General features: G+C 39.1%; 1 protein-coding gene across 1 annotated transcript in view; it reads left to right on the top strand.

Annotated features, from left to right (window-relative positions):
- ZNF804B (zinc finger protein 804B) overlaps positions 1–21,395 on the top strand; it is a 260,921-nt gene extending 239,526 nt beyond the window's left edge. The window contains exons 3-4 of the mRNA XM_070726869.1: positions 15,445–15,575; positions 17,831–21,395. Coding sequence (XP_070582970.1) covers positions 15,445–15,575; positions 17,831–21,326 — 3,627 coding nt within the window. The 3' untranslated portion in view covers positions 21,327–21,395. The remainder of the gene's footprint in view (positions 1–15,444; positions 15,576–17,830) is intronic.
- Positions 21,396–21,798: the final 403 nt, after the last annotated feature.

The following is a 21,798-nucleotide window of genomic DNA, read 5'->3' as shown; positions in this document are numbered from 1 at the left end:
ATGGGAAATCCCATCAGGGGCAGTCACAAAGCACAGGAATCCCTGTGTCAGTAAGAGAGTGCACACTCAGTAAGAGAGCCCACGGACCCAGACTAATGTTCATAAGACGGAAATGATTCTTAAGATGATGCAAAGAAATCTTAAACCCTGGGTTCGTATCTCAAAATGTTCGTATGATGAGGGGTTCGTAAGACGAGGTATCACTGGACTTTAATTGAAAGAGACACAAATCTCATTTGTCAAGGCTATGCCACTCTTTCAATAACATGTCAGAAACCACATTGAGAAAGCATGTAAGGCCATATGGTTTATTTTTATTTAAAATGAAAGACATGACTCCTTTTCATTAATTCAATTATTACATGGCCATATTCTAAACACATTTACCAAGATCCCTATCCTATCCCTACCCCCAACCATTTTAACTGATTTAGAGGTCTGTTTGTTTGTTTGTTTGTTTGTTTGTTTATTTAACACAAAATTAACAATATGGTTGTGAGTGTCATATTTTGCTTTCAAATTCAATTTATTAGCCCCAAATGAATATAAAAGCAAACTATTATTCAACCTGAATCCCTATGATCTTGCATTGTATTTGAGACAGCCCGCAAATTTTTTATAAATTCTTATCCATGGGCATAAATGGCTTCACTTTTAATTTTCTTTTCTGTCATTCAAATTTCAGCTAAATTCAAGTGATTGTTATAAATTTAACACTGATAATGCTATGCTAGCAGCTATTTGCCTTCGTGTAGTGCATTGAATTCATTGCCTTCCTTTTACTGCCCTTCTGTGCCATTTTAAATGTATGTGGTAGTTATATCCTAACTTCTATTCTGAGTAAAGATTGTTGCCATCTTTCTGATTAATATGCACAATTTAGCAATGTAATTAAGACCAATGGAGTTTAAGAATCTTGCTGATCATGGTGCTGTAAACAAATGAATAACAAATCTTCAAGGTATGCTTCCAGCAAAACAAAACAAAACAAAACAAGCCCACAGCAATGCACACCACTTTGTTATAATGCATTAATGATCTTTTGGTGTTTAATGAAGATAGCAATCTGAACATATTCTGTGTAATCTTCAATGTGTTTTGAAAGCATTAATATCTTTTTTAGATATGCAAAATACAGAGTTAGAATGGGTCAACTCAGTGCAGCCAGCTAGGCATGGACAGGTCAGTGTGGCTAGATTGCCACTGGCAAGTCGCCTCTGCCAAGTCACTGCCGCCAAGTTATTGCAGGACAACTCAACATGTGCAGCTTGCCCTGGAGACAAGATGCTGTGGACAGCTAGAGGAAAGCTGGGTAAGTGACCAAACAGGAAGGCAGAGCAGAGAGCAGCAGCTTCACATTTTCAACCCAGTGCTGCCAACACTGCAGCCATTGCTGTAGGCTATTCAGCAGTAATAGCAATGTTAGGGCCATACACGGGGATGATGGTGGACGCAGTGGAAGCTGGATACATTCCATTTTCACACCAATTATGCCATTTGGGGGGGTGTTGAATAAGGAGAAGATGTCCATTGATCACATCTGCAAGCCACTGATACACATTAACAAATTTATGATAAATTCAAGATATTTTAGATAAATTCAAGACATACCAAGTTCCCTTGATATCAATGATTTGCTCCTCAAGCAGCTGTAATTAGGTTTTAGACCATTCTGCTACGAGGTAAAGGTCTTTTTGAAGGGTAGCAGCATTGTCGGTGGCATTAAATAGTTTGACATCATCTGCAAAGAGAACACAATTGCTAGTGATGCAATCACAAAGATCGTTTATGTATAGTATGAATAGTGTGGGTCCTAAAACAATACCTTGAGGGACACCACTGTTAACAGGAGCAGGAAGAGAAGTGGCACTTCCTATTTTGACCACTTGTTGTCTGTTAGATAGGAATAAAGGTTGTGTAATGCCTTTCTAACGTTATCTTCTGTAAAATCAATTTGTGTAAGATCATTGAGGTTATTTGTGGTGTGATTAGGAAATGTTGGGCATGAGCCATTGTTGTTAACAAAGACTGAGCTGAAGAAGGTGTTAAAGAGGTTGGCTTTGACTGATTCATCATTATGGTCTATGTTGTTTGGTTCTTTAAGGGTTGGGATGGATCTAGAGTTTTTGAATTTATTGTTAACAAAGTTGTAGAAGGCACGGGTAGGCTTTGTCCGTAGAAGGTTTTCTTCTTGGATGATGTGATAATTGGTACATTCAGTCTTTATTTGGTGACACAAATTTTTATAGTGGCTTTTAAAGTTTGAAACATGGCCTGCTTTATTTTTGTACCAAAGGGTTCTTTTTTTGGTTTGGAGCTTTCTTATTTTTATGGGTAATTTGTTTTTCTTAGTTTTGGTAAATACTATTACTTATAACAATAAAACAAAAGGGTTTCCTTTATAAAAAGCAGGCTGTACGCCTCCATGAGTGCAAAAGCAATTCTGAGTTATTAGTCCAGAAGGTCAGAGTTACTCAAGTCCACGCAGTACTTTCAGGCTTGAGTGTCAGAAAGTTCACAGAAATCCAAAAACCAAAACAAAACCACAATGCATCAGTCTCTCTCTCCAAAGCTCAAATGATAAACTCCCATACAGATCACTCCAAACCTCCCTTTTTATCAAGGATGCAGCAGCGTCATTAAGTCTTATCAGCTGTGTCCTATAATTTGTTTCTACGCTTTCACAGCTGCTCTTGTCTTCCCAACGTTCTCCGTACCCAAGCATTCAGAATAGGGTTACTCATTAATTCTTCCCCTTCTGATTCTGAGGAACTTCTGGCTGGAGAGCTGGCTGAATCCATTCCCCTCTCTGTCTGTGTTTTCCCTTCCTGCTCCCTGTCTCTCCCTATTCACTGTCGGGTTCACTGTCTGACTCGTACTGCAGCCAGACTGGTCCTCTGTAAAAAGATGGCTCCCACTGCTCTTTGTCAAAATCAACAGCCACAGGAACTGGCCTGAAGCCAACCACAACAAAAAATAATAGCAAAAGAGTTTTAAAAAAATAAAGACACTTGCATTTATCTACTAAACAAGTGAAATAATCAATATTTTGTTTTTCCATATATTACCATTTTTATAATTTGTAAATCTTATGAAATAAGGTTATTCCTGAAATATAGAAATATACAAGTGAAATAATCAATATTTTGTTTTTCCATATATTACCATTTTTATAATTTGTAAATCTTATGAAATAAGGTTATTCCTGAAATATAGAAATACAGTTAAAATAGCAAGAATATTGTGTGTGTGTGTGTGTGTGTGTGTGTGTGTGTGTGTGTGTGTGTGTGTAATAAAAAGAAAAAGCAGAAACAAAGCTAAAAGTGTGAGGAAAAAAGGGGGGATATAAAAGAAAGAAAAAAATAAAACAAAATGTACAATTACCGAGCTAGGAGAGTCCATGGATTAGTGATTATTACATCTACCTAATAAGTAAGTAGCCCAAGTTCAAATCCCAGTAGGGTATTGCTACCTGATGAGTGCTAAATAACTTGAAATATATCCATATTATTCTCTCTTTATTTCTTTGTCAGTAAATATAAATTTAACATACAAATAAATGCTTTTCTAACTTCTCTAAAGCAGTTTTAAGTACAATAAGAGCCTTTTATTCTATCTTACAATATAATTATTTTCTTTCTATATATCTATCCTAGTCTAATAATTGAAATCATAAATTCATTTAATTTTTTTATGCAATTAAATTCATTTTATTTTTTTATGCAAATTCCATAAGGGATTTTCACACAGTAATAAATATGAGCATTATGTTTAAGGACACATTATTTCTAAAATAAAATAACAATTTGAAGAGGAAAAAATAGTCTGTCATCTGCATTTCTATAACTGTCTGGTTTGGTTCTGCAACCCAACAAGAGAGACACAGACTTCAGAAGATAATCAGAACTTCAGAAAAAAATATTACTGCCAGCTTGCCTGTCATTAAGGACCTGTATACTGCAAAATTCAAAAAGAGAGCCATGAAAATATTTACTGACCCTTCACATCCTGGATATAAATTGTTTCAATTCCTACCCTCAAAACAACGCTATAGACTACTGCACACTAAGACAACTAATCACAAGAATAGTTTTTCCCCAAATTCCATCACTCTGCTAAACAAATAATTCCCTCACCACTGTCAAATCATTCACTAAGGCTGCATTATTATTAGTCTTCTCATTGTTTCTATCATCCAACTCCTCCCACATGATTGTATGACTGTAACTTTGTTGCTTGTATCCTCAAAATTTATATTGACTGGTTCCTAATAAGATTTAATTGCTTATTTGTACCCTATGCCTATCATTGTGTTGTATGGGTTTAGGTTTAGGTTTATTGGATTTATATGCCACCCCTCTCCGCAAACTCGGGGCGGCTCACAACAATAATAAAAAACAGTACAGTACACAATACCAAATCCAATGCCCACCCATCCAGTTCCAATTTAAATTAATAATCTCATAAAAAACAGTATATATAAAAAACAGGCACACAGTCAATCAATCAACAAAACAACATGGGCAAGGGGGAGGTGTTTTAGTTCCCCCATGCCTGACGGCAAAGGTGGGTCTTAAGGAGTTTACGAAAGGCAGGGAGGGTGGGGGCAATCCTAATCTCAGGGGGGAGCTGGTTCCAGAGGGTCGGGGCCCCCACAGAGAAGGCTCTTCCCCTGGGTCCCGCCAGACAACATTGTTTAGTCGACGGGACCCGGAGAAGGCCAACTCTGTGGGACCTAACCGGTCGCTGGGATTCGTGCGGCAGGAGGCGGTCCCGAAGATATTCTGGTCCGGTGCCATGAAGGGCTTTATAGGTCATAACCAACACTTTCAATTGTGACCGGAAACTGATTGGCAGCCAATGCAGACTGCGGAGTGTTGGAGTGATATGGGCATACTTGGAGAAGCCCATAATTGCTCTCGCAGCTGCATTCTGCACGATCTGAAGTTTCCGAACACTTTTCAAAGGTAGCCCCATGTAGAGAGCATTACAGTAGTCGAGCCTCGAGGTGATGAGGGCATGAGTGACTGTGAGCAATGACTCCCGGTCCAAATAGGGCCGCAACTGGCGCACCAGGCGTATCCTATTTTTCTTGACAAATGAATATTTTTTGGGGGGTACATTGAAAGACAAATTCATTGTGTGTCCAATCACACTTAGCCAATAAAGAATTCTAATCTAATCAATCTAGTCTAATCTAAATTAACCCCCATCCCCCCTGTCTTTCAATATAATGCTATTTTAGTTTGCCTGCCCACAAAAAATATTAAACCATCAGCATGTTAAATCTGCAGCAATGAATATTTTAAGGAGATCATACTTCTACTTTGATATTTAAACTCAACAAACTTTCCTTCTAATCACAAATAATTCAGATTCCAGTTCACAAGTAAAGTTGCATACCTTGAGGGAAAAGATGTTCTGCTTAAACAAAAGATTAAATTCCAGTTTTCAAAAAATATTTTCTACCCTACAAATGTTCAAGGAATAATTAAAAGATTAAAAACTCATTTAATCTTTTAATTATTCCTTGTAAATAATTAAAAGGTAATTAAATCCAGAGCAGCAAATTAAAAATAAATACACATTTTTAAAAATGCATTGCTGTCCTACTGATATAAATGACAGATAATAATTATTTTGCCAATCAACTGGTTTCTAAAACTCAACTTTTAAATGTTTCCTATTTCATATTAACTATAGATGCTTTGTTACATAATATATAATCCTAATAAAATCTACTTTTCTTTAGAAATACAAGTATGAACCAAATGGAATACAACCTAATACATTCCAGCAATATAAGTTGGAATTTATCCATGGTAAATTATATTCCAAATGTTAAACCATTAAAAAAAATTAATAACATATGGACTCCAAAACTTGACCAGGGTAAAGCAATAGACGCAATTTATATAGACTTCTGTAAAACATTTGATTCAGTGGTATACAACAAACTACTTCTAAAACTGAAATCTTATTGCATTTCCAGATTCCTGCATAAGTTGATAGCTGCGTTCCTATCAAACAGACAACAATCCCAGTGACCAATTAGGTCCCACAGAGTGGATCTTCTCTGGGTCCCGTCAACTAAGCAATGTCGCCTGGCGGGACCCAGGGGAAGAGCCTTCTCTGTGGCAGCCCCGGCCCTCTGGAACAAACTCCCCCCAGAGATTAAAACTGCCTCCACCCTCCTTGCCTTTCGTAAGCAACTTAAAACCCATCTCTGCCGCCAGGCATGGGGGAATTGAGATCCTCTTTCCCCCTAGGCCTTTACAATTCTATGCATGGTATGTATGTATGGATGTTTGGTTTTTATATTAATAGATTTTTAATCATTTCTAATATCAGATTACTATTGTACACTGTTTTATTGTCGCTGTTAGCCACCCCGAGTCCCCGGAGAGGGGCGGCATACAAATCCAATAAATAAGTAAGTAAGTAAGTAAGTAAGTAAGTAAGTAAGTAAGTAAGTAAGTAAGTAAGTAAGTAAGTAAGTAAGTAAGTAAGTAGTCAAAATAGGGAACAGCTTATCGAACCCTGCACCTGTTAACAGAAGTGTCCCTCAAGGTAGCATTTTAGACCCACACTCTTTATACTTTACATAAATGATCTTTGTGATCATATTATAAGCAGCTGTGTTCCTTTTGCTGATGAAGTAAAACTATTCAACACCACCGTCCATGCTGCTACCCTACAGAAAGACCATGTATCATTTGACCATGTATCAGAGTGATCAAACAATGAACAAAGGCTCTGTCTTACAAATTGGAAAAAAAATCAGAACTTAAAATATAAGCTGGGCGGATACAAACTAGTAGATAACCCTCACTCCAGACCTTGGAGTACTCATCTCAAATGATCTAAGTGCCAGAACTCACTGTACAGCATTGCCAAAAAAAGCATTAAGATTTGTATCTTAATCTTACGTAGCTTTTTCTCTGGTAATATTGAATTGGTAACTAAGACATACAAAACTTTTGGTAGACCAATTCTTGAATACAGCTCATTTGTCTGGAACCTGCACTACATATCATACATTAATATAATTGAATGAGTTCAGAGATATTTTACAAGAAGAGTCCTCTACTTCTTTGCTTGCATGAGAATGCCTTATGCCACCAGACTTGAAATTTGGGGTTTAGGCAATTTAGAAATTAACTGTCTTCAGTCCAACCTAAGCATAGTACGTAAAATAATCTGCTATAATGTCCTTCCTAACAAAAAAGTATCTCCAGACTCGTTCAAGTATATTAATGTCTAGTAAGTAGTGCGGGTTCCAGAGAGATGAACTGTATTCAAGAATTGGTCTAGCAAACGTTTTATATGCTCTAGTTTGCCATTCAATATTAGCTGGAAAAGAAACTACATAAGACTAGCTTCTTCTCTGCCAATGTGTAAGACAGAGCATTTGTTGGTTGAGATTTGGAATTGCCAATTTTTTGACTATTTTGATACACAGTTCAATATATTTTTGTAGGATATCAACATTGTTGATGGTGTTGAATTGTTTCATCAGTAAAGGGAATGCAGTTGCTTATAGTATGATTACAAAGATCATTCATGTAAATTATAAAGAGTCTGGGTCCTAAAATGCTACCGTGGGGGACACCGCTGTTACCAGGTGCAGAGCTTGATAGTGTGTCTCCTATTTTGATGACTTTTTTGCCTGTTTGATAGGAACGCAACTATACACTTGTACAGGGAACCAAAAATGCCATAAGCCAAACTGTTAGAGAATACGTTGTTTGTCTCTAAGTAGAGGCAATGGAATGGTTTATTATTTATTCCATGACTTTGCAAGTGAAACAACATAATGAGGCTGTGGTCACCATTTGTGAAGATAGGGGCGTGCATAAGCGCCTACCATCCCTGTCCTATTGTCTTCTTTTGTTACTTTTTATCACTAGTTATCTAATGTTTTATTTGTACAATTTACCACCCTATAATTGTTTGGATAGATAGATAGATAGATAGATAGATAGATAGATAGATAGATAGATAGATAGATAGATAGATAGATAGATAGATAGATAGATAGATAGATAGATAGATAAAACAAATAATAGCTGCCATATAGGAAAATGCTCCCCAATACAATTACCCGTGATTTGGAAGTTTAACATTTCTGAATATTATATTTGTTGATGACAATAAAAAGCTCTATTGAAAACAAGATGATGGGTAAATATGAAGATGGCAACAGACACTGTTGCTCAAAATTATATTTAACGTTGAAAATTTGTAATTGTTTCTGAAGTTTGCTTTTCTGGCATTTATTTGTTACTAACAAGATGTTGATCATTTTTTTCTTTCTTTATGTGCACCTATTTTCTTTTTTCCTTTTGTCCATATTTTCTTTCTGTTGCTACTGCACCTTTCACTCATCTCATATTCTGCCTGTTGTTTTCCCCTTTGCTTGGAAGAGAAAGAGGAAATTGTGTTTATATGTATGATATATGAGAAAGAGAGAATGGCTGGTTGGTACATGGAATTGCAAAATCAGCTAACTTTATAAATTTTACATTTGGAAGCAATTAATTAGTAGTCATTAATTCAATACAGTGATCCTTCGATTTGCGCGTTCTCGATTAGCGCGAAACGCTGCAACGCGGTTTTTCAAAAAATATTAATTAAAAAAATAAAATATTAAAAAATAAAAAATAAGTCCACGCTAGTTCTCTCTCTCTTTCTCTCCCTGTTGCCGGCGTGGTATATGAGAGAGAAAGAGAGAGGCAGAGGTCGGGCGCATTACCGGGAGGTGGAGGCGGCGTGGGGACGCTGGGTGCCGGGGACTCCGAGGAGGGGGTGGACGCCGGCAGGGAACAGAATGGAGCCTTCCGCGGCGGGGCTGGTAAGGGGGGGAGCCGAGGGGGGAGCCGAGCCCAGCCCCGTGGCATTCGCTTTCCTCCCGCCGGCAGCCGACTGATCGTGGGCTCCTTCGCAACCTCGGAGAGCTTCCTGGTTTTCGTGAGCTTTCATGCCCTGGAAGCTCTCCGAGGTTGCGAAGGAGCCCACGATCAGTCTCGGCTGCGGGTGGGAGGAAGGCGAATCCCCCGTGGGCTCCGTTACATCTTCCGCTGCCAGCCAGGCCATGCTGGCGGCAGCGGAACAATCGCTGGCTGTCAACTTTTCTTTTTAAAACTGGGCAGGAGCTGACTTGCCTCCCCAGTGCTAAAAAGAAAAGTTGACAGCCAGTGCTGCGACTGACGGAATGCTGAGCCTCCCGTTTTCTCTCCCCCCCCTCGCCCCTTCGCCTCCCTGTGTTCCTAGGAGAAGTGCTGGGGATTGAGGCAAGACAGACCTTCTGCTCCTCACCAGCACTTCTCCTAGGAACAAAGGGGGGCGAAGGGGCGAGGGGGCGGAGAGAGAACGGGAAGCTCAGCATTCCGTCAGCCGCAGCGCTGGCTGTCAACTTTTCTTTTTAAAACTGGGCAGGAGCTGACTTGCCTCCCCAGTGCTAAAAAGAAAAGTTGACAGCCAGCGCTGCGACTGACGGAATGCTGAGCTTCCCGTTCTCCCCCACCTCGCCCCTTCCGGTTTCGGCGTTCGGCAACGGAGTCCGGCGCTGGGGCCATGCGGGGCCGCTCATCCAGGGGGGCGTGGACTGGCAAGCGGCAAGCGGCAAGTGATCTGGCGGGAAGACCAAGGGAAGGTTCCTTCAGCCGCCCAACACCTGATCCGCTCCGCAGCGCGGCAGCAGCGAGGAGCCGAAGATGGGGTTTCCCCTTTGCCTTTACCCCATCTTCGGCTCCTCGCTGCTTCCGAGCTGCGGAGCAGATCAGCTGTTGGGCGGCTGAAGGAATCTTCCCTTGGTCTTCCCCGCCGCCCACACGCAAACTCCACCATCTGCGCATGTGCGGCCATGAAAAAAATGGCGCACATGCGCAGATGGTGGTTTTTACTTCCGCATCCAGTATAACGCGGAAATCGGTTAGCGCGGGAGGTCTTGGAACGTAACCCCCGCGCTAACCGAGAGATCACTGTAAACTAATTGTTTAAATTTGTTGGCTCAAGGTTCATGCAGCCTTTTATTCTTCCGAGGTTGGTAAAATGAAGATCTACATTGTTGGGAGCAATTTGCTGATTCTGTAAACCACTTAGCGAGAAATGTAAAGAATTGTGAAATGATATATAAGTCTAAGAGTTATTGATATCGCTATCTTTGGGGACATGTTTTGAGGGGAGATGGCTAGGGGAAAACATATTTCTTCCTGTTAGATGGCAATATTTAATAGATAGAATATGGAAAGCATCCATTCTGCCAGAATGTAGTGGGCAGAGGGAAATAACAGAGATTAGCAGTCCTTCATATATCGAGCTCTTATACCACAAAAGACTTTACGTGTAATGGTCCAGGCTTTCAATTATATCCAGAAGCCAACTGGCAACCAATACATCTCATGTAGCAATGATGACACGAAAAACAACTCTCATTATATGTGCTGTTGGATTGTGAACCAGCTGCAGTTTCCAGATGGTCCAAAAGGGAGAGTTCCATGGAGAGTGCAATGTAATAATCCAGTCCATGATATGACCAAGGCATAAGTAATTGTCTGAAGAGTTTACCAATTAAGGGAAGAGTGCAACTGGCAGCTAAGATGAACCAGTCCAAATATAGATAAATCAACTAACCAAGAGACAAAAATACATTGTCTTACTCTTATGGAATATATGTCTCCTGGACAATAAGGAGATGTACATGCAAACATTTGTTAAAAAGGGAATTCTCGGAGAGGGGTGGCATATTAATTAATTAATAGATAGATTGATAGATTGATTGATTAATTGATTAATTGATTAATTGATTAATTGATTAATTGATTAATTGATTAATTGATTAATTGATTAATTGATTAATTGATTAATTGATTAATTGATTAATTGATTAATTGATTAATTGATTAATTGATTAATTGATTAATTGATTAATTAATTGAATTCCCAGGAAAAAGTTTCAACCTAAGGTGATAAAATAAGGAAGTTGAACATTGCACACATTGTGTGTGTGTGCGTGTGTGTAAAAAGGTAAAAGTAAAAGTTTCCCTTCTCCGGTCATGTCTGATTCTAGGGGTTGATCCTTATCTCCATTTTTAGCTGAGTTAGCTAGCATTGTCTGAAAACATTGCCATGATCATGTGGTCAACATGACTATACTATCCACCAAAGTGGTACCTATTTATCTACTTGCATTTGCATGCTTTTGGATTGCTACGTGAGCAGGAGCTGGGCAAGCAATGGGAGTTCACCTGATGGCACGGCACTTTGGTCTCAAACCAGGCGGTCAGCTTTCCATCTGACAAGCTCAGTGTCTTTAATCAATGAGCCACTGTGGCCCCTAGTGTGCACATACACACATATATACATTTGTGATTGTTTATTTCTACTTTTTCTTTCTTTCAAAGGGATCATCATCTTTAATTTAATATTATGTTCCTTTTAGGTAAATATATTATTATTACAGCGGTTACTTAAAACACACCAAAATATATTGGTTTAAGTTAAAGTTACCTTTCTCATACATTTAATCCTGAAAAGCAAAAGGCTTTCAAGTTATTTTTAGAATATCAGTTACCATGGTAAAAGCAATTTCTTGCACTGTTCTCTTCACTGATTGCTTAGATGGCTAATACTGTATGCTTCAGTAATACATCCCAATTATGCTTTTTAATAACTTTATCATTCATTTTATGTTTGGGGTTTCTGCTTAGTTAGAAAAACAAATTTTCATTTTGTATATCTAATATACTGTGTTCATCATGTAAACACAGCATTGTAAATTCAAAAAAGACTTCAAGAAATCCTACTAGGATATTTATTTAAAAGGAGACTTTTACTATTGGGACTACAAAATGACCCCAGCTTATTCACAAGGGTACTTAACCCTTGATATCAGTTAGCCTGCCTGTCAAATCATGTTCCTTTCCTGGTATAATTTTATGTAAATTACTGCTCTTTTGAATGTACTAATGGCATCTAACTCTGGCAATAGGATGTGGAATTAAGCAACAGTGCTTCTTAATACTCTTGCTGGTTTATGTTGTGGTTAGCTCTGGCTCAGCTCCTGCCCCAAGGACTGTGGATGTGGGGGAGACATCCACATGCTGCAGGCCTGTTTTGCCCCCAGTGGAATCTGCTGATGAAAGCTCCTCTGACTAAGAAGGCATGAGTGACAGGGAGGAGGAGAGTGGGGCAGACAGCTCAGAAGGAGATCAATTATCTAGCTCCTCCTTGGATTCAGAACAAGAGTTAATGATACAGCCACGCATGCGGAGAGCGATGCATAGGCAACAACAACTGAGAGATTATTATCAAAGAAAATGAGGCCACCTGTGGTTGGTTGGGGCTGTGGTAATTAATGAGGCTGCTATAAATAGCAGCCTGTGGGTTTGGCCATTGTGGAGGATTATCTGATCGTGTTTCCTGACTGCTTTACTGACTTTGACCTTTTGTGTGCTGATTTTTCCCCGTTTTGAAACTAAACCAGGGCAAAGTGTGTTTCACTTTGTGAAAAAAAGAAGGACTGTGAATTGCCTCAAAGCTGCAAGCTAAGTATCACAGAACTGATAAGGGACTTGTACCAGTTTGTTTGGAGACAAGTGCTCTTTGCTATCCCAAAAGAGGGCTTGGTTTAAGTGAATTTTCATTATAAAGAACATTGTTTTGAATTTTCAAACCTGTGTGTGTCTGAAATTGTATCTGTGCATTTTTGGGAGGATTCTACCAGAGAGCTCGACAGAACAGTTTAATACTGCTAAGGCCACCAATTGATAGGATTCAGATGTCTTTATCGCTAATCTTATACATCTTTTTGACCAATGCAATAGTTCTGTCTGAAAACATCTTACTATTCTTTTTTATAGAAGACAAAACAGTGGGATTCTATAAAATAAATCATATTTTGGCACATTTGGCAAGATTTAAACACCCAGTTAGGTACACTAATAGCATGTAAAACGCAATTGTGTTAATTCTCAAGTTTCTTCTCTTCGTTGAACATCCTTATGAATGAGCACAAGTATTTTAATTTGTGGGCTTGCTGCCTACAAACCAAGCACAAACACTAAGCTACACAGATGTTATTGTTGTGTATTTTGTTTGCATGTTCTACATTACAAATGGGCATACAATGATTATTGTTATTGTTTAGAGCTACTTTTCTGGTTTTGTTTAATTAAATCTAAGTTGATGAGTATATTTTCAACATTGCAATGCATTTCTTGATTGTATTCAATCAAGCTGTTCTAAGTACAGCCATGTAAAGTCTCATCAACAATTATATGGCCAATTTATTGTTTTACAAAGCAGGACGTTTCAAGCTTTTCGGGCTGCATAACATGTTTCCTGGAAACCCTGATCAAGAGGCAAAGATCTAGTGGCAGAAAATTGGCTGTATTTGAATGATTTTTCTTTTCTTTTCCTCCTCAGTTCACAAGGGACTTGCTGGTTTTGTGGTGAAAAGTTTGGAAAAAAACCTCTGCTGCAGCATGGAAATAACTATATGATTTTTGGTAGCATAAAATACGGAAATATCCAGGGATGGGCTACTTCCCGGATGGTGGGGGAATGGAGTGGGGTAGCAAAAATGGAGCTCCACACCAGAACACCCAATTTGCACTGAAAAATGTTGAAAGAAAATGCATAAGCCATGCCCACAGTGTGGTAGTAAAACTTTTGGTAGCCCTTCACTGGAAATATCTATGCATTTTTAAGAAGTTTCAATTCTTGTCTCACTAAGGAGATGCCAGAGTTTAATAAAAAGTCTGCAAATGTTGTGCTCAACTCAGTTAAAAGCCTCACATTCTTATGATTTCCAATGTTTGTTTTCTGCATACTTGAGGGGAGAACCTCTACATTTGGTATTTTTGAATTACTTTATTTATTTATTTATTTATTTATTTATTATTTAGATTTGTATGCCGCCCCTCTCCGCGAACTCGGGGCGGCTCACAACAAGGCATAAACAAATCGTACAAATCCAAATAGATTCAAATAAATTTAAATATTTAAAAAAGTTTTAAAAAAGAACCCCAATATACTAACAAGCACACACACAAACATACCAAACATAAATTGTACATGCCCGGGGGAGATGTTTCAGTTCCCCCATGCCTGACGGCAAAGGTGGGTTTTAAGAACTTTACGGAAGGCAGGGAGAGTAGGGGCAGTTCTATTCTCCAGGGGGAGTTGGTTCCAGAGAGTCGGGGCCGCCACAGAGAGGGCTCTTCCCCTGGGGCCCGCCAACCGACATTGTTTAGTTGACGGGACCCAGAGAAGGCCCACTAACCTAATCGGTCGCTGGGATTCGTGCGGCAGGAGGCGGTCTCGGAGGTATTCTGGTCCAATGCCATGAAAGGCTTTAAAGGTCATAACCAACACTTTGAATTGTGACCGGAAATTGATCGGCAACCAATGCAAACTGCGGAGTGATGGCGAAACATGGGCATACCTAGGTAAGCCCATGACTGCTCTCGCAGCTGCATTCTGCACAATCTGAAGTTTCTGAACACTTTTCAAAGGTAGCCCCATGTAGAGAGCGTTACAGTAGTCGAACCTCGAGGTGATGAGGGCATGAGTGACTGTGAGCAATGAGTCCCGGTACAGATAGGGCCGCAACTGGTGCACCAGGCGAACCTGGGCAAACGCCCCCCTCGCCACAGCTGAGAGATGGTTTTCTAATGTGAGCTGTGGATTGAGGAGGACGCCCAAGTTGCGGACCCTCTCCAAAGGGGTCAATAATTCCCCCCCCAGGGTGATGGACGGACAGATGGAATTGTCCTTGGGAGGCAGGACCCACAGCCACTCCGTCTTATCCGGGTTGAGCTTGAGTCTGTTGACACCCATCCAGGCCCCAACAGCCTCCAGACACCGGCACATCACTTCCACTGCTTCGTTGACTGGACATGGGGTGGAGATGTAAAGCTGGGTATCATCAGCATACTGATGATACCTCACCCCATGCCCTCGGATGATCTCACCCAGCGGTTTCATGTAGATGTTAAATAGCAGGGGGGAGAGGACCGACCCCTGAGGCACCCCACAAGGGAGAAACTCTGGTTTCTGAAGTTCAGAATACACAGATTCTTGTACTTGCTTTGCGTATTTTCACAGTTCTTGGTAGTCTTCCTCTCGGTGTTTCTTGATCTTGGCATTTGTAAGACATGTTGAATTCAACTCCCAGAATTCTGGAAACTTAAGGCCACATGTCTTAAAATCAGTAAGAAACATTGCTCTGTGTACTGTAGTTAGAAATACAATTTTAGGTCAAAATAAATTCTCCCCCTCAAAAAAAATCTATTAAAGTTCTAACTTATTTATTTAATTATACTTGCACAGAATCAGCTTTGCATCTTATATATTGTTAGACTGAATTTATGAGTGCTTGGAACTGCACAGATATGCTAAGAAATGCACCATCTTTTTATTCTTTTTCTCCTCAAATAGAGATTGAAAGAGCTGAAACAAAGGGAATTTGCACGAAATGTGGCTTCAAAATCCTGGAAGGATGAAAAGAAGCAAGAGAAAGCTCTCAAACGACTTCACCAGTTGGCTGAATTGCGGAAGCAGTCAGAATGGTACGTCTTTGGAACTAATATTACATTTTAATCTTGTCTCTTTTTTTCCTGATAGTCCCAGGAGAAATCTCCATGGCTTTATTTCTACTTCATATAACACAGAGAACTTTCTTCATCTTTCATGCCAACATCCTTATTGTTCAAACAATAAAATTGGAAGCCCTGCAATAATTCCTTGGCATTTGAATGTTGGACTTTTTACCCTCTTTCTAATCTCTATGATATTATTTTAATAGTGCTGTGATGATTTTTTCAGAATAAACATTTTCAATGCCACAAATAAAGGAGAAGTATGGCTAAATACTCCCTTCCCCACAATAAACTGTTTTACTCTTACAAGAGAATATTTGAAGCTCAAAGTTGAACCATGGGGTCTTTGAAACTTTTTGAATTTGTGCAGATGTTTCATTACCAAACTAGGTAACAACACCAATTGGAAAATAAAACTTCTGCAAACACCCCCCCCCCCCCCAGCAACATGAAAAAAATCCCCCCTGGCCCAAGGAAATCTAAAGATCCCAATACTTTACTCCTCCTGTCCCTGTTTGCAACCCCCCCCCCCCAATGCTTCGATTTGTTTTTATTTTTTAAATCCTTCTTGCTTTCTTGTCTAGGCAAGGATTATCTCCTTAGTGATGATCACATAGCTAATCAGATTTGACTATGTGATGGTCACAGTGAGAAACCCAGATAGCCCATTGCTTAGGAATGAGTAATCAGTTCCTTTTAATAAAGAATTTGTAAAAACAGCATGGAATGAAAAGGGAAAAAATCCTAACTATTTCAAATTATGGATAAAATTAAGGAATTGGTATATTCTTTCAAAGAGGCAGAGGATTTTGGATGTTTCATTCTTGCATTATCTTGACACTTATCATATTCACAGTATGGATCTTTACAGTCTAGAAAGCTGTAATAGCTAGTGGCAATAACATGGTCCCATCCATGTTGAACACACCTGATTTGAATATTGTTTGTTAAGAACTTATCAATTTTTACAAATTTGTTCAAAGAGACAGAAAGATTTCGAGATTTAGAAAAATTCTGATTGTTAAAAAATCAAATTGAATCATTCTCATTGCATGATCTCCTCTTTATCAAAATACATGGCCATATATTTCATTTTATTGAGATGTAATGGCACAGTGGTTCAAATGCAGTATTGCAGGCTAAATCTGCCGACTGCCAGCAGTTCAGTTCTCACTGGCTCAAGGTTGACACAGCCTTCATCATTCTGTGGTCAGAAAAATGAAGACCCAGGTTGTTGGGGACAATAGGCTGACTCTGCAAACTACTTAGAGATGGCTGTAAAGCACTGTGAAACAGTATATAAGTCTAAGTGTTATTGCTGCTAGTGCTGTTTTCACTGCCCATCAAAGTAGCTCAGCTTGGTAAAAAATTCTAGATATACTGTTTCAGCAATGGGATTATATATTATTTACATCATTGATTAGTCAATTGGCCGTCATACCTCTTACTGCTATCCAAATGTCTCTTAGTAAAATTCCCAACAGTCCCAGTCAATGTAGCTGAGATGATATCAAGAAGACAGTGTATGTAGTTTCACATATGTGAAGAATGCCATATTGGGAAAATATATCTATATTAATAAACTAAGATATATTTTCAAGTCATGAAAAAGTTAACAAGACTGTAAAAGGTCTTCCAAGATATCATATGTGCAAAAAAAAAAATCTACAACAATCCAATGCTGAGTTAAGTATTGAAATAATATAGACATAATAAAATTCTGATCCAAAGCTTCTTCCATATGCATAATTTCTACAAGTATATAGCCTCTTAGTTCACTAGTGTAAGAGATATGGATGAAGCTGTTCATAATACTATACAGTAATCAAAAGCAAACCTTTGTCAGTAAAAGCAGTGAGGACAGTTAATGTATGTAGATTTTTGTAGATTTGCACATTTCATTTTCAGGCACATCTTTACTAAACTATGCATGCCTGTAGTTCAGCTCATGGGGCTGTACATTCTATCTACTACATTAATTCAGGCTTCAATGAACCTTCACGGCATGCTGTGTTCATTAACTACCTCACATGGAATGAGACCAGAGACACCATGATTGTGATCAGTTCAGCATGTTATTATTACATTCTTTCAAATGCCATATTGGGTCCTGATGAATGCCATTTCATCTTCCTAATTACCCAGGCTAATACTTTCTAACAGGGTATGCTGAAAATTAAATTCATTTTAACTTAAGTTGTTTTCATTATATTATTTATTTCTAGTGTTGCCGGATGCAGAACCATGTTTAAAAGTCCCCAGATAGTTGTAGAACAACCAGAGCAACAAGCACAAGACACTTTTCTCTTAGCTCAAGAAGACAAAGCCAAGACTGCAGAGGAAGCTAAAAGCTCCACCAGCCACCATTCTGAAAAACTACAGGAACCTTTGCTAAACAAAGATCAACCGTGCATAGAGAGATGCCGTTTGCTTAAAAACCGTATGTCTCCAGCATTCCCCTGCAGCACGAATGCTTGTAACAGGACAGGGGTGTCCTTTTCTTTCTCCAAAAAAGTCCACTTGAAACTTGAGTCATCAGCATCTGTCTTCAGTGAGAATGTGGAAGAAGCACATGACCACATTGGGTCACCAAAGCAAAAATTGAACCAAGCTGCTGAGGAATGTTACACTTGCACACATATGAGTAGCATGAGGAGAACCAATGTGCAAAAGCAATTAAGCACACTTCGGGGCCAGCAAGACAGCCCAGAATTATGCAATCTGGCTGGAAAAAATAGACCACATAAGGAAAATAACCAAAATAGCCACAGACAATCAGTGGAAAGTCATCTTCCATTTTATAAGGAGGAGCAGCATTCTTTAGATTTGGAATGTGTCAGCTCTCCTGATATAAAATCAAGACAACTGGTCAAGACTCGGAAATCTGTACAAAGTTTCATCACATCTCAATGCCAACCTACTAGTGCTTGTATGCAGCAAACAGATTACAGGAACAGAAACATCTTGCTAACAGAATGTGATTCTAAATTCCCAGGACAACAGTCATCTGAAGGAGAGCATTCATGTGCAATACACTTTAATCCCTGTATATTCAAATGCTCTTCTGATTCTTTAAAAAATGTGGCTTCGGATAATGAAACATTTAAAAATGATGGTTTAGTTCATGACATTAAGCCTAAAACCTTTCCTTTTCTTCACGTACTGAGTAAAGATGGCAGCAAAGCCTTCCATTGGCCCGTAGAACTTCTTTGGTTTACAAAAACAGAACCTTCTATTTCTTATGGCTGCAATCCATTATATTTTGACTTTAGACTTCCCTTATCCAATAAAGACAATGGGCAGCATGAAATCAATCCAGAAATTTCTATGGAGTATTCAAGAACTATGGATATAGATGAAGATCAGATCTTGGATCTTTCCAAGAAGAAGCAACTGTCCATTAGGAAAGATAACATTTTAAAGCCAAAGAAGGACAGTGCTCTGTATCTCAAAAAGTGTCAGTCAAAATTATATAAAGAGAAAGAAAACAAAATTAATTGTACTGCTCCAAAGTACATTTCGGATGATTTGAGTGAAAATATACCCAATGTGCCTGCTCACCTTAATTGCTCACAAAGGCATTGTACAATTGCAACAAATCACCATACAGAAATGTGTATGAGATCTTTAGCACAACACTTTCAAAACTGTGAAACCACGGTACAGAATGAAGTTGGTGAAAATATTTGTATTTATCCTTTGGCATCTAAAGCGAAAAAGGAAAAATGTGGAAAATGTGATTTAATGTATTCCCAGGAGCAAACCAATCTGGATTTGGTCACTCGTGCAAGTAGCATAAACGAAAATGGAAAAAATACACTTCTTGGTTTTAAGTTAGATTGCCCTGATGAATGCTTGGAAAAGGAAAACGATGTGAGTTTTGCTAATGATTTTTGGAAATTCTGCCCTTTGCAAAAATCCTGGTCTGACAGACAATCTAATTATTCTGACATCTCCTCCAATAGTGAGAATAGTGACACAAGTTGTTACTGTAATCATAGATCAAGCAATCATAGTAGAGGTAATCTACCTTTTTGTTGCAAAAAGAAACAAAAATCAATTGGAAGACAGAAATGTAAATATCAAAAGCACAACTGCATTTCCTCTTCTGATGAAGCAGACATGGACTGCTTTATCCACAAAAAAAGCCAGCAATCTGCAGATTATACTCAGAGGCATCCAATAAAATTTCAACGATATTTGAGATATGGGCACTTGCTACAAAGAGAAAGAGCGAAGCAAAGTAGAAATAGATACCCTGTCTGTAAACACAGCAGGAACAGGTGTATCAGTTCCCAAGGTTCTTGCTTCCATGATTCAGGGAGCAGTGAAACATCATCAAGTCCCACTCAATCTAGAGGTAGCAATTCAGGATCATTCATGAAGGAATCTGTACATATCTGGAACAAGCACAAAATGACTATGAGAACCGGTGAAGGGAAAAACCCCTGCTCCGCCCATTCAGAGAACCAGGATGTGACGTGTGCCTCTAAGCATAAGCATGGAATTTGCTCTGTCAACTGGATAGAAAAGGAATCAGCAAGACAGAAATCACTGACTGCCAAGCTACTTTTACAAAAGGTGAAATCCAAAAGAAACCAGGGACAAATGGGAAAAACTGGCAGCTTTTCGAAGGCTTGCAGGATGGATGTCCCCTGTAATGTGCCTGGAACATCTTCCATGGAGAGTGAAACAATACTGCCTTCCCAGGAGAACACACACAGTGCTGATATGAACTGTGTGTGGAATCGTGAAATGGGGGAAGTGGAAAACAACACAAACGAAGGTTTGACCCTAGGTAATATTATGTGCAACACTAGTTATAGTAATTGCCTGCTCCAAGACTTAATTCAAAGAGGAGCTACCTACCAAACTCAAAATATGGAAGCAAGCACAACAATAAAAGAGAAGACAGATCTCTTAACCGATGAAACACAACTTCATCTACCAAGCTGTGATCCAATGACAGGTGATTTTCCTGGTGCTTTTGTTTCCCATAAATATTCCCTTGCTCCAAATTTTACTGGCACCAAAGAAGAATGCAATGCAAAGGCAGACTTCCATCAAGCAGAAGAGGAGCTAAACTATTTCCCTGACAATGCTATGCATAAATCCAATGAAACAGAATATGATACTGACCTTTATAATCAGTGCATCTCCCCTCCTTTATCACAACATCCTATAATATTTTCCCCTGATGAAATAGATAAATACAGGTTTCTACAGCTACAGGCCCAGCAGCACATGCAGAAACAACTTGTAGCAAAGCAACTCAAAGTTCGGTCTACTGCTGAACCAGCTACGTTCTCTGCATCTCCAGCAGTTCAGTCTGTTCCAATCCATCAGCACACTTCCGTTGCCACCCTCCACCAAACCTTTTTGCAAAGCTTGGCTTTGTCCAATGGGGCTCATCCACACAGCAGCAATCTAACCCATATACATCCATTCCCACAGGCTCATCTTGCACCCATATCAATTTCACCATTTGCTTCAACCTTCCTGCCAACTCACGCAGCACTACTGTCTGGTCATCCTTTCCACTTGGTATCAGCCGCTCCTTTTCACCCTGTCACTCAACTGGCTATCCCATCCCTGCCTCCTACTGCCTTTATCCCTACTTGGTTCACTCCACCGCTAAATGCAACTGCATCTTCCATGGTACATTTCAATCCTTTAATCCATCCATTTTTCCAGGGGCAGAAACTTCCACCTTATTCTTGAACGGGGCATGCACATTGGTTCGCTGACATTAGGGGAAAAGTAAGTTTAAAAAAAAAATAGTTAAATAGCAAGGTCACTGTCCTACATTCCAAAAAGCAATTTAGAATGGAAAGTCCCATTTAGTAATGTAATTGTTTTCCGTATGAGAAGTCATGGTTTATATACTCGAAATATATCAAGAATGCTGAGCAAAATCAAAGTTGGGCTGACACAGCACATAAATTTGATCATTAAACTGTTGAGAAGAGAGTTATTTGTCACAAAGCCGTGTCTACTTCTTACTGCAGTCTTTTGCAATTTGGCACAGTCCAGATGTAATTTGACTGCAGCTTCCAAAATTCCCAAACTATTTGGAAGGTGCCTGATTAGAAGGTATTGTCTGACAACTCCTTTTAAGGTTTAGCATGATCTTTGCACTATAGTAGGTGTTTTCTTTAAAAAAAAATCTATATGTACTTTCAAAAAAGGATTC

The sequence above is a fragment of the Erythrolamprus reginae genome, chromosome Z (genome assembly GCF_031021105.1).
Source record: "Erythrolamprus reginae isolate rEryReg1 chromosome Z, rEryReg1.hap1, whole genome shotgun sequence".
In the NCBI taxonomy this organism is placed as follows: domain Eukaryota; kingdom Metazoa; phylum Chordata; class Lepidosauria; order Squamata; family Dipsadidae; genus Erythrolamprus; species Erythrolamprus reginae.
This window is presented reverse-complemented; position numbering and strand designations above follow the sequence as displayed.